We start from the raw sequence: 13,728 nt of genomic DNA on the forward strand, positions 1-13,728 counted from the left end.
GGGGTAAAATTATATCTGAAAGAATATGATTCCAGGTTTTAGATATTTGCATAGTTTGAATATTTATCTGCATTGCAAAAGATATTATGATCATTGTTTCAGATTAGTTGGCTTATTTTATTGCAATTTGTGAGACTGTTGCTTCATTCCCCACAGTACAGTGGTGGTAACAGGTCTAAATACTTAATTGCTTTTAAAGTTCCCTGATGTTTTGAAGCTATTGTAAGAGGCTATATAAATACATGCTCTTTCCAATTACATTCAGGGATCTTAGAAAATTTAAAGAAGCCAAGAAACAGTTTGACAAGGTCAGTGAAGAGAAGGAAAATGCTTTAGTGAAAAATGCTCAGGTTCAAAGAAATAAGCAGCATGAAGTAGAAGAGGCTACCAACATTTTAACAGCAACACGTAAATGCTTTCGACATATAGCATTGGACTATGTTTTGCAGGTAAAACTTCAGTTATTTCAGTAAGTACTATGCTGTATATTATGACTGATTTTTATTTTTCAGATCTTACTTTTTCATTGTTTTAATGGAGTTGCAACAAAGAGTCATTACTAATATGACATTTAATACTAATTTGTCCACGATAATAGGACAATATTTGGTCTTGTGATATCCACTCACCTGATACTAAATGTGTTCAGATTCCCTTTGGTTGTTTAGGGTGAACTAGCCAAAAAAGTGCTAAAGATTTCAATTTTCCTGTGAAATTTCATGGAAATAAATGAAGAGTTCAATCCTTTTATTAAGTTGTATTCTTAAAGAAAGTAAAATACAGCAATGTTTACTTTCATTTATTCCATTCTCTATTTTTATTACATATTTAAAATCTTGTTCCCACCAGATTTAATTAAATTTATTACAAATTCTGGCCAACTGCTCAATGACTCCAGGTCCAAACCATTTAGTGATGTCATATCTGTGCCATTGCCTCCTGTTAATGGCAAAGGATAGCATTTTCCTTATTCTTACAATTTTGTCTTCATTCACAGCTGTATATGCTATAAAGATTTTTTTTAATAAATCTGTAACCAGTAAACTCCTTTGGAACTTAGCTTTTACAACATTAATACATGAAGCAATAGATATTTTAGTTTAGAAATGTTATTTATTTGAACTCTGACATGGAAAATTGACTTACCCAAGTTAATACAAATACCACCTGCTGGAGAATACAGAAGGCTCTGAATTTATGTCAGAGTATCATTTCCTAATTTGCTATTCCTTTTAGAATCTTCTGCTTAATTCTTAAACATACTATAAAATCATGCACATTAAGTCCTTTCAAAAGCCACTGAGAGTTATTCCATTTGTACACAGATTCATAATGTTTTACTTTTATTTTGTAGCATAAGCACTTCTAATCATAAAAAGTAATGAAATAATTGGTGCATTTAACCCATGAATAATTCATATCTGAGGATGCTGTTTTCCATATTGCTGATTCTCCAGTCTTGCCCTGTGACATGAAGTCGGCTCTACTGACTTGTTTCATTATATTGTGCTAATAGACTGTTTCATTGTAATAAAATCAGTAATCTTGCCTTGGATTAGTAGAGTATAATCATTTCCATGTCCGTGGCACAGCTTTGTATGAGTGGAGAGATCTGGAGAGTCCATGATTTTGTATGTCCTTAAAAATGCAGAAGTCATCAGTGAACAGCAAAGCTGGAGTGAAGGCTGCATGTGCACTGAGGCTCTAAAGCTGGATATTGAGTCCAAGCCCTCGTTTATTTTGTAAAATAGATTTTTTTTTGAAAAATAATGAAAATAATAATGTTTCTCGGTTCATATTCATTGAAAATGTGACCTATCTGCAAAGTTTTTGCAACCTGTAAGCACTTTGGGGCCAGAATTTTTATATCTATTAAAACTTGTCCTGTGCTCTTGTCCTGTGGTGCATGTTTTCTTTTTAACTCCATTCTGTGGTTCATAAGGCCATAACAAAAGTAACATTCCTGAAGTGGTGGTCTGTTTTGTTAGATGATTATTCCACCTCTCCTGCTTCACCCACTCCTTTCAAACAGTTGGACCCCATGACAAAAGAAAAAACGAATTTATATTCAAATAATGTTAAATGGCAACCTGGGGAAATGATTTAATGTGTTAGAAATAGATGAGTTCAGTTTAAAAACAAGAGAGGAACTACTTGACCACAGGAATGAGGTGGAAACGGGAAATAATACAGCTGTTCAGTACTTTTTGCTCAGACACTTCAAGTCATGGGAAGCAAGTTAGAGTATTAGAGGGGAACACATACAAAATGCTGGAGGAACTCAGCATCTGCAGATTTTTTGTTGTTTGAATTGGAGGGCAATGTGGAATGGTTGTCAAAACATGAATGTTGCCAATAACAGTTGCAGTGAAGTCTTGGTAATAATGATGGAGTCAAATATTTAGGGTAGTTCTGTTATGAACAGAGGAACAATTAATTACTGTCAATTGGAACAACTTAAATCAGTTTCATTTTATGGTTACACAATTCACATGGGAAAAAATGGGCACTTTCGATGAGAAAATAAAATACAAATATTACATTTACTTGGTAAAATAAAAAGAACAGCTATACTCATGTGAGTTGCTCTCAGAAGATCCAAAGAGAGTACAAAGCAAGCATTCCTGATCAGTCAACCTACTGATAAAAGGTCAATAATGAATTATGAAACTCTTCAAAGCTACTTTTAATTATTCACTTTTGTAATTCCCTGGTGGAGATTTTTCCACTTTTGTTAGTCACTGATGTACCAGAAGACTAGAGGATAGCTAATGTTATCCCCTTGGCCAGAAACAAGAAGTTGGGATAAGCCTGAAATCTATTGGCCTCTGGGTTAGTGGTATGGAAGTTATTGGGGAACATTTAGGAACAGGATTTGTGTTTACTTCAAAGACGATGCACTTTGGACTGTTCTGAGCATACAGTAGAAAACAGTGTGGCACAGAAACAGGCCCTTCAGCCCACAATGTTGTGCCAAACTAATTAAATTAGTCATCAAATGCTCATCTAAACTAATTCCTTTGATCTGCAAAGTTTCCACATCCTTCCATTCTCTGCACATCCTAACCTCTTGAAGGCCCTTATTGTATTTGTCACCACCACCACCCCATGTGTCAAATTCCTGGTACCTACCACTCCATGTAAAAAGGAAAAAAATAATACCTACACATCATCTTTAAACCTACCTCTTCTCACCTTAAATGCATGCTCTCTGGTATCAGAGATATTTCAATCTTTGGGGAAGAAGATTCTCTATTGATGCCTCTTATAATCTTAGTAAGATGCGACATCCTGCATATAGGCATGTTGACTATCCCTAGTTGTAAATAAATTCTATTCCTAAGAACAGTAATTTACCTATCACTGACTTGAGACTTACTGGTTTATAGTTTTCAGATGAGGATGTTGTCATGGTTTTGTAAAGGAGAGATCACACCTCAGATCTACTTTGAGTTTTTTTTCTCCTAGAGGTCGTATTAGTGCTGGGACCTTTGATATTTGTAATACGGTGGATTCTGGCATATCAGGAGCTGTACATTTTGGGCCAAATAAGCAGCTGCCCCAGTTAGCCAAAGTTTTATAAATAATAGTTAAAACAGATTTTAAAAACAGTAACCTACCATTTAACTGAATAATAAATTATGTTTTTAAAAAAAATGCAGAAAAAATTAGAATACTCACAATACTACTAAAGTACTATAAAACTGTAGTTCCCAATAGTTATTGACAGAGAAATTCATCCAGTGTGCACTACTATGTCCTTTTGATTCACTGTAAATGAGCAAAGTCAACATTGACATCTAGTGCAGATAATGGACTGCCTTCATACAGTGCCATCGATGATTGCTTGAACCTGCAGTGAGCAAATTGTCATGCTGTTTATTCCTCACCAACTATCAGTGATAAAATCACTGCTTTTTGAATGCAAATAAATGCAACTGATGCTATTTTAAAAACTGTTTGCTGTCACCATGATGTAGTGTTTAATGGCCACACAAGTGCAGACAACTGATGCTAGTTAGAAGCCATGTAACCATATAACAATTACAGCACAGAAACAGGCCATCTCGGCCCTTCTAGTCCGTGCTGAACTCTTGCTCTCACTTAGTCTCACCGACCTGCACTCAGCCCATAACCCTCCATTCCTTTCCTGTCCATATAGCTATTCAATTTAACTTTAAACGACAACATCGAACCTGCCTCAACCACTTCTGTTGGAAGCTCGTTCCATACAGCTACCACTCTCTGAGTAAAGAAGTTCCCCCTCATGTTACCCCTAAACTTTTGCCCTTTAACTCTCAACTCATGTCCTCTTGTTTGAATCTCCCCCACTCTCAATGGAAAAAGCCTATCCACGTCAACTCTATCTATCTCCCTCATAATTTTAAATACCTCTATCAAGTTCCCCCTCAACCTTCTACGCTCCGAAAAATAAAGACCCAACTTGTTCAACCTTTCTCTGTAACTTAGGAGATAAAACCTAGGTAACATTCTAGTAAATCTTCTCTGTTCTCTCTCAATGTTGTTGACATCTTTCCTATAATTCGGAGATCAGACTGTACACAATACTCCAAATTTGGCCTCACCAATGCCTTGTACAATTTCAACATTACATCCCAACTCCTATTCTCAATGCTCTGATTTATAAAGGCCAGCATACCAAAAGCTTTCTTCACCACCCTATCCACATGAGATTCCACCTTCAGGGAATTATGCACCATTATTCCTAGATCCCTGTATTCTACTGCATTCTTCAGTGCTTCAGCAACAGTCTCCTGTCCCAATTAAGCAGCATAGTGTTCCAAATAAAGGAAGGGAATCCTGGCTATTTTCTTGATTAGTTTTTGTTCTTTAAGAGTTGTTCCAAATTAGTGGCTGTCCCAATTAAACGTTGGCCCCATTAACTGGAATATATAGTTACTTGGATGAAAATGAAGGAAGTGTGATTGAGTTTGTAGACAACACAAACCATCAGGATGCTGTTCGTTGACTATAGCTCAGCATTTAATGCCATCATTCCCACAAACCTAATTGGGAAGTTGCAGAACCTGGGCCTCTGTACCTTCCTCTGTAATTAGATCCTTGACTTCCTAACCGGAAGACCACAGTCTGTGGATTGATGATAACATATTCCCTTCGCTGATGATCAACACTGGCGCACCTCAGGGGTGTGTGCTTCGCCCACTGCTCTGCTTTCTGTATACACATGACTGTGTGGCTAGGCATAGCTCAAACACCATCTACAAATTTGCTGACAATACAACCACTGGTAGAATCTCAGGTGGTGACAAGAGGGCGTACAGGAGTGAGATATGCCAACTAGTGGAGTGGTGTTGCAGCAACAACCTGGTACTCAACGTCAGTAAGATGAAAGAGCTGATTGTGGACTTCAGGAAGGGTAAGACGAAGGAACACGTACCAATCCTCATAGAGGGATCAGAAGTAGAGAGAGTGAGCACCTTCAATTTCCTGGGTGTCAAGATCTCTGAGGATCTAACCTGGTCCCAACATATTGATGTAGTCATAAGGAAGGCAAGACAGCGGCTATACTTTATTTGGAGTTTGAAGCGATTTGGCATGTCAACAAGTACACTCAAAAACTTCTATAGTTGTATCGTGGAGAGCATTCTGACAGGCTACATCACTGTTGGGTATGGAGGGGTTACTGCACTGGACTGAAAGAAGCTGCCGGTCCATCTAGTCAGGTCCATCTTGGGCACTAGCCTACAAAGTATCCAGGACATATTTAAGAAGCGGTGACACAGAAAGGCAACGTCCATTATTAAAGACCTCCAGCACCCAGGGCATGCCCTTTTCTCACTGTTACCATCAGGTAGGAGATACAGAAGCCTGAAGGCACACACTCAGCAATTCAGGAACAGCTTCTTCCCCTCTGCCATCTGATTCCTAAATGGACTTTGAAGCTTTGGACACTGCCTCACTTTTTTTATTATACAGTATTTCTGTTTTTGCACATTTTTTAAATAATCTATTCAATATACATAATTGATTTGTTTATTATGTTTTTTATATGTTTTTTTTCTCTCTCTCTCTCTCTGCTAGATTATGTATTGCATTGAACTGTTGCTGCTAAGTTAACAAATTTCACGTCACATGCCAGTGGTAATAAATCTGATTCTGAACTTAGTGGAGTTTAAGCTGATGAAGGTTGCCTTAATGAAGGATAGGGCTGGACATAGCTCAACTGAGAAGTTGGACAGAATGACGGCAGATGGAATTTAATCCAGACAAATGTGAGGCAATACTTTTAGGGAAGTCATATTCTGGTTGGATATATAAAGTAAACGGCGGGGTTCTTAGTCACATTATAGGATTGATGGGATGCAAAACTGGGCTGGGAAGTGGCAGATGGAGTTCAATCTAGATAAATGTGAGGTGGTTCATTTTGGTAGGTCAAATATGATGACGGAATATAATATTAATAGTAGGACTCTTGGCAGTGCGGAAGATCAGAGGGATCTTCGGGTCTGAGTCCATAGGACACTCAAAGCTGCCACGCAGGTTGACTCTGTGGTTAAGAAGGCATACGGTGCCTTGGAATTCATCAATCGTGGGATTGAGTTTAAGAGCCGAAAGGTAATGTCTCAGCTATATAGGACCGTGGTCAGACCCCACTTGGTGTACTGGGCTCAATTCTGGTCACCTCACTATAGGAAGGACGTGGAAACCATAGAAGGGGTGCAGAGGAGTTTTACAAGGATGTTGCCTGGATTGGGAAGCATGCCTTACGAGAATAGGTTGAGTGAACTCTACCTTTTCTCCTTGGAGTGACGGAAGATGAGAGGTGACTTGATAAAGGTGTACAAGATAATGAGAGGCATTGATCGTGGATAGTCAGAGGCTTTTCCCCGGGCTGAAATGGCTGGCACAAGAGGGCACAGGTTTAAGGTGCTTTGAAGTACGTACAGAGGAGATGTCAGAGGTAAGTTTTTTTACACAGAGAGTGGTGAGTGCGTGGAAAGGGCTGCTAGCTGCAGTGTTGTGGCGGAAACGACAGGGTCTTTTCAGAGACTCCTGAATGGCTACATGGAGCTTAGAAAACTAGAGGGCTTTGGGTAAAGCCTAGGTAGTTCTAAGGTAGGGACATGTTTGGCACAGCTTTGTGGGCCAAAGGGCCTGTATTGTGCAGTAGGTTTTCTATGTTTCTATTATGTACAGAATGACCTTGGGATGCATCTTTACGTTCCCTGAAAGTAATGAAAAAGGCTTTGGTTATACTTATTTTGACAGGCTGAGGTACTGAGTACAAAAGTTAGGATGTCATGATGCAACTATCCCAAATATTGGTTTTATTATGGTTAGAACATTGTGTACGTTACTCGAAGGATATTGAGGAACAGAGAGTGTAGGAGAGATTTTCCAGGTTGTTGCCTTGAATCGAGGATTGTTTTTATAAGGAGTGAGGGTAATGTGTAAAGTTTAAATATGCTATTCATTTTAAAGGTTTTTTTAATTCTTTGTTAGATCAACGTTCTTCAGTCGAAGAGAAGATCTGAGATCATAAAATCGGTAAGTGTTTTTCCTCTTAAATGATTAATATGCAAAGCATTGTTGGCATGATAAATTCATGCTCAAAGCAGCTCGACCTATCTTGATATTTAAGACCATAAGACATAGGAGCAGAATTAGGCCATTTGACCCATCAAGTCTGCTCCACCATTCAATTATGGCTGATCCTTTTCTCCGTTCCTCAACCCCAATCCCTGGACCTTCTCGCTGCAACTTTTGATGCTGTGTCCGATCAAGAACCGATCAAGCTCTTCCTTTAATACACCCAATGATCTGGTCTCCATAGCTGTCTGTGGTAATAAATTCCACAAATTCACCACCCTAACGAAATTTCTCCAGATCCGTTTTAAATGGACACCACTCAATCCTGAGGCTGTACCCTCTTGTCCTAGACTCCCCCAACATGGGAAACATCTTTTCCACATCTGCTCTAGGCCTTTCAACATTTGAAAGGTTTCGATAGGATCCCTTCTCCTCCTCCTAAATTCCAGCGAGTACAGACCGGGAGCTATCAAATGGTCCTCTTATGATAACCCGTTCATTCCCGGAATCATTCTTGTGAACTGCCTCTGGACCCTCTCCAACACCAGCACATCTTTTCTTTGATGAGGAGCCCAAAACTGTTCACGATACTCAAGGTGAGGCTTCACCAGTGCCTTATAAAGCCTCAGCACCACATCCTTCTCTTTTATTCAGGAGCTCTTGAAATGAATGCTGACATTCATCACCACCAACTCAACCTGCAAGTTAACCTTTAGGGTGTTCTACACAAGGACTCCCAGGTCCCTTTGCATCTCAGCTTTTTGGATTTTCTTCCCATTCTCACATTTATTTCTTCATCCAAAGTGCATGACCATGCATTTTCCAACATTGTATTTCATTTTTCCACTTTATTGCCCATTCTCCTAATCTGTCTAAGTCCTTCTGCAGCCTTCCTGTTTCCTCAACACTACCTACCCCTCCACCAATCTTCATATCATCTGCAAACTTGGCAACAAAGCCATCTGTTCCATCGTCTAAATCATTGATGTACAGCATAAAAAGAAGCGGTCCCAACACTGACCCCGGCGGAACACCACTAGTCACTGGCAGCCAACCAGAAAAGGATCCTTTTATTCCCACTTGCAGCCTCCTACAAATCAGCCAATGCTCTGACCATGTCAGTAACTTTGCTGTAATACCATGGGCTCTTAACCTGGTAAGCAGCCTCATGTGTGGCACCTTTTCAAAGGCCTTCTGGAAGTCCAAATAGGCAACATCCACTGCATCCCCTTTATCTATCCTACTTGTAATTTTCTCAAAGAATTCCAGCTTTGTCCTATCTTGTACTGTGTTACCAAGTACTCCATAACCTCACACTTAACAATTGACTCCAACATCTTCCCAACCACTGAGGTCAGGCTAACTGGTCTATAGTTTCTATTCTGCTGCCTTCCTCCTTTCTTAAAGAGTGAAGTGACATTTGCAAGTTTCCAGTCCTCTGGCACCATGCCAGAGTCCAATGATTTTTGAAAAGTCATTGCTAATGCCTCCACAATCTCTAACACTCCCTCTTTCAGAACCCTAAGGTGCAGTTCCCTTGGTCCAGGTGACTTATGTACCCTTAGATCCTTCAGCTTTTTGAGCACCTTCTCCCTTGTGATAGTAACGGCACTTACATCTCTTCCTTCACACACTACATCTGGCACACTGCCAGTGTCTTCCACAGATGCAAAATACTCATTTCGTTCATCTACCATCTCCTTATCCCTTGTTAATTTTTCTCTGACCTCATTTTCTAGTGGTGCTCTATCCACTCTCATCTCTTATTTTTAACATACTTGAAAAAGCTTTGATATTGTTTGCTCGCGTGTTTTCATATTTCATTTTTTCCCTTCTAATGATTCTTTTAGTTGATCTCTGTAGGTTTTTAAAAGTTTCCCAATCCTCTATCTTCTTACTAATTTTTGCTTTGCATGCCCTCTCTTTTGTTTTTACATTAGCTTTGACTTCCCTTGTTAGCCATGGTTATACTATTTTGCCATCTAAGTATGTCTTTGTTTTTGGAATACATCTGTCCTGCACCTTCCTCATTTTTCCCAGAAACTCACAACATTGCTACTCTGCTGTCATGCCTGCCAGCAGCTTCTTCCAGTTTACTTTGGCCTACTCCTCTCTCATAGCACTATAATTTCCTTTACTCCACTGAAATACTGCTATATCAGAGTTCACTTACTCCCCATCAAATTTCAAGTTGAATTCAATCATATTGTGATTATTGGCTCCTAAGGGCTCTCTTACCTTAAGCTTCCTACATACACCCGATCCAGTATAGCTGATCCCCTAGTAGGCTCAATGACAAACTGCTCTAAAAAGCCATCTCATAGGCATTCAACAAACTCACTGTCTTGAGACCCAATGCCAACCTGATTTCCCAATCGACCTGCATGTTAAAATCTCCTCCTTTTTTACTTTGCTTTTTTACCATCTGTCCAATCCTGAGTCTCTTCACTGCAGCTCCTACCCCTCCTTGCCAAATTAGTTTAAGCCCTCCACAACAGCTCTAACAAACCTGATTGCAAGAATATTGGTCCCCCTCGGGTTCAAGTGGAACTCGCCCCTTTTGAACAGATCATACCTCCCCCAGAAGAGATCCCAATGATTCAAGAACCTGAAGCCCTGCCCCCTGCACCAGCTTTTGGGCTGTGCATTTATCTGCCAAATCATCCTGTTTCTACCCTCACTTGCAAGTGGCACAGGTAGCAATCCTGAGATTACTATCCTGTCAGTCCTGCTTCTCAGCTTTCTGCCCAGCTCTCTAAATTTTCTCTTCAGGACTCATTGCTTTTCCTTCCTATGTTATCCGAGATGTCCCTGACCCTGGCACTTGGGAGGCAACATGCCATCTGGGTGTCCCGTTCACATCCACAGAATCTCCTGTCTGTTCCCCTGACTATTGAGTCCCCTATCACTATCACTACCACTCCCCTCTTCTCCCTCTTTCCCTTCTGTACTGTGGATTTGTGCTCAGTGCCAGTAGCCTGGTCTCCATGGCATTCCCCTAGGAGGTCTTCTCCCATAAAAGTATCCAAAACTGTATACTTATATATCAAGAGAATTGCCACAGGGGTACTCTGCGCTAACTGCCTATTCACATTTCCATTTCTCCTGACAGTCACCCAGCTGCTCGCCTCCTGCAACTTCATGGTGATTACTCCCCTGTAACTCTGATGATCTCCTCACTGTCCTGTATAAGCCGAAGGTCATCCAGCTGCTGCTCCAGATTCCTAACACAATCTTCAAGGAGTTGTAGTTGGATGCACTTCATGCAGATGTAGTTCCCTGGGGGACTCTGGTCTTTGAGGGTGCCAGCATCTGGCATGAAGAACACACAATGGTCACTTACTACACCAAGTATAGCAAAAGAGAGAGAGAAAAAGGGAACCTTAACAGAAACTCTTTCAAGCCAAAGCCTGACACTCCTGCTCTCAACAGTGGCCGCCATGCTTGTTTCTTCTGTACTTTTATTTAATTTGCTGTGCTCCGCTCCCATTGCTGATTGGGCCCCTGGAATGTCCAAATGCCCGCATGCTCACAAAGCTCTCCTTTTAAACAGGCGTTGCCGACCTGCTGAACCATGATCTTTTTAAATTGGATTTCTTTTGAAACTTCAACCAGACCTTTTAAAAGAATAAGCTCAGGATTATAATTGTTACTATGCCATTTTTGAGACAATTGATGGAAATTTTGATTTGTTGGGAAGTGTATGATTAACCTGTAAAATTAAATACTTAATTTTTATTACATAGTCAAGTATAGTTTGAATAAAATAGTCTTAATATTTAAAAATGACCAAAATAGTAGTACTTCTGCTTCCTAAGAGCATAATACCTGTTCCGCCCACTTTGCCATAATATCAACAACTTGGTTAAGACCCACTTTGAGTTGTCTCTCCGGGATAAGGTCATTGGTTTTTACCCTTCCTTCATGTCCTGACATCAGCTTCTGTCATTTTCCAACTCCATCTCCAGTCACCTTTTCTTCTCCATTTACTTCCCTCCTGTCCACCCAGAACCTCTTTTTTGAAATGAACTTTAATTATTTGGCTGCCTGATCAATCATCTCTTATGGCATTCCATCCAATTATCTCAATCAAAAGGGAAGACAATTTTTGGTCATTAGATAACGTCCATCACCAATTTCCTGTCCTATTAAAAAAATCGATTTTTAGTTGATCATCAGGAAATGGCTTTCTCTAAGTCACTTAAAACTAGATTTTCATAGTTGTTGAGTTTGAAAATTTTCCCTATGTTATATGGACTTGTCTGTTAAATTATTCGCTGCACTTAAGATGTTAATGAATACCCTATTCTCTCTCACTCTGTTTACATAGCTCCGATTGTTTCGTCAAGTCAAAGGAAGTAGACTTAAATGAATATTCTTTAGCTGTAAGTGCTGCATCAGATGATGTATTTCAGGGCATTTTACCTTCTGACGAGGCTTCTTACCAATCCAGCATTAACCTTCACTACCGGTTATTTCAGAAATACACAAATTTCCTTAACTTTATTGGGATTAGGACCAAAGGTTCAATTGCTTGAGTGCCAACACACGTGTTCCTCCTCTGCCCTAAATCTAAACCTTTCTCCCCTTTGCCTTTGATATTATTTTCTGTTAGTTTTTTTTTCTCAGCTAGAAAGAAAAAGGACTTGCAGATATGTTACACATGATGTTGATATGTTTCTATAGGAAATGAAGTCATTCTGAAATGTCATTTTGTTACATAGGAAACAGCCCATCTGATTTGTTGTACATAGTAATGTATTATAAAGAGTACCGTGATAAGGATACATTTTTTTTCAATGGTAACTGAGAGATAATATCGGGCAAGCCACCAGTGAGAACTCCACTGCTCTTCGAAACAGTGCTGTCACTTTAGACAGCAAATAGAGTCAACTTTAATGAATTATTCAAAACCTGATACCTGCAACACTATAGGACTGTGGGGTGCCTGACTAAGTATTAAATGTCTGTGTTGATCAACTGGCTGGAATGTTCCCTGAGATCTTTAACCTCTTGTTTTGGCCATTTGAGGTACCCGTCTGCTTCAAGAAGATTTCACTTCTACTGGTACCTAAGGAGAACGTGGTAACCTGCCTTAATGGCTATTACCCAGGAGCACTGACATCCTCCGTTATGAAGTGTTTTGAGAGGTTGATGATGAAACATTTCAACTGGATTCACTCAAATTTGCCTATAGTAGCAACAGGTCCACAGCAGATGCCATTTCAATGGCTCTTCACTCAACCTTGGAACATATGGACAGTAAGGGTGCATACATCAGGATGTTCTTTATTGACTATAGCTCAGCATTTAATGCCATCATCCATTCAAAAACTAATCATTAAGCTTCAAGACCTTGGCCTCAATATATCTTTGTGCAATTGGAGCCTTGACTTCCTCACTTGCCAATCAGTTTGGATTGGCAACAACATCTCCGCTATCTCCACTGCACAGGTGCACCATGAGGCTGTGTGCTTAGCCTCCTGCTCTACTCGCTTTACACTGATGGCTGTGTGGCTAAGCACAGCTCCAATGCCATATTCAAGTTTGCTGACGACATCACTGTCATAGGCTGAATCAAAGGTGGTGAAGAATCGGCATATAGCAGGGAGATTGAAGATTTGGCTGAATAATGTCACAACAACAACCTCTCATTCAATATCAGCAAGACCAAAGATCTCAAAATTGACTTCAGGAGAAGGAAACTAGAGGCCCATGAGCCAGTCCTCATCAAAGGATCAGAGATAGAGAGTGTCAGCAACTTGAAATTTTTTGGTGTTTCAGAGAAACTGCCCTGGGAACACCTAAGTGCAATTACAAAGAAAGCACAGTGGTGCCTCGACTTCCTTCAGAGTTTGTGGGGTTTTGGCATGACATCTAAAACGTTGAGAAATTTCTATAGATGTGTAGTGGAGAGTATATTGATTGGTTACATCACGGCCTAGTATGGAAACACCAATACCCTTGACCAGACCATGATCGTTAAAGCCCACCCCACCAAGGAAGCATTGTTGCAGGAAAGCAGCATCCATCGTGAGGGACTCCCTCCCTCACCCTCCACCCCAGGTCATGCTCTCTTCTCGCTACTGCATCGGGAAGAAAATTCAGGGGTCTCAGGACTCTCACTGCCAGGTTCAGGAACAGTTATTACCCCTC

General features: G+C 40.1%; 1 protein-coding gene across 2 annotated transcripts in view; it reads left to right on the forward strand.

The window, feature by feature from the left end:
* The window catches only part of LOC140196307 (arf-GAP with coiled-coil, ANK repeat and PH domain-containing protein 2-like), a 134,916-nt gene that overhangs the window by 47,004 nt on the left and 74,184 nt on the right, over positions 1 to 13,728 (forward strand). For both annotated transcript variants that reach the window (XM_072255281.1, XM_072255282.1), the window contains exons 6-7: positions 266 to 449; positions 7,486 to 7,530. In XM_072255281.1, the coding sequence (XP_072111382.1) occupies positions 266 to 449; positions 7,486 to 7,530 (229 nt within the window). The remainder of the gene's footprint in view (positions 1 to 265; positions 450 to 7,485; positions 7,531 to 13,728) is intronic.

Source organism: Mobula birostris, chromosome 4 (assembly GCF_030028105.1).
Source record: "Mobula birostris isolate sMobBir1 chromosome 4, sMobBir1.hap1, whole genome shotgun sequence".
Lineage (NCBI taxonomy): Eukaryota > Metazoa > Chordata > Chondrichthyes > Myliobatiformes > Myliobatidae > Mobula > Mobula birostris.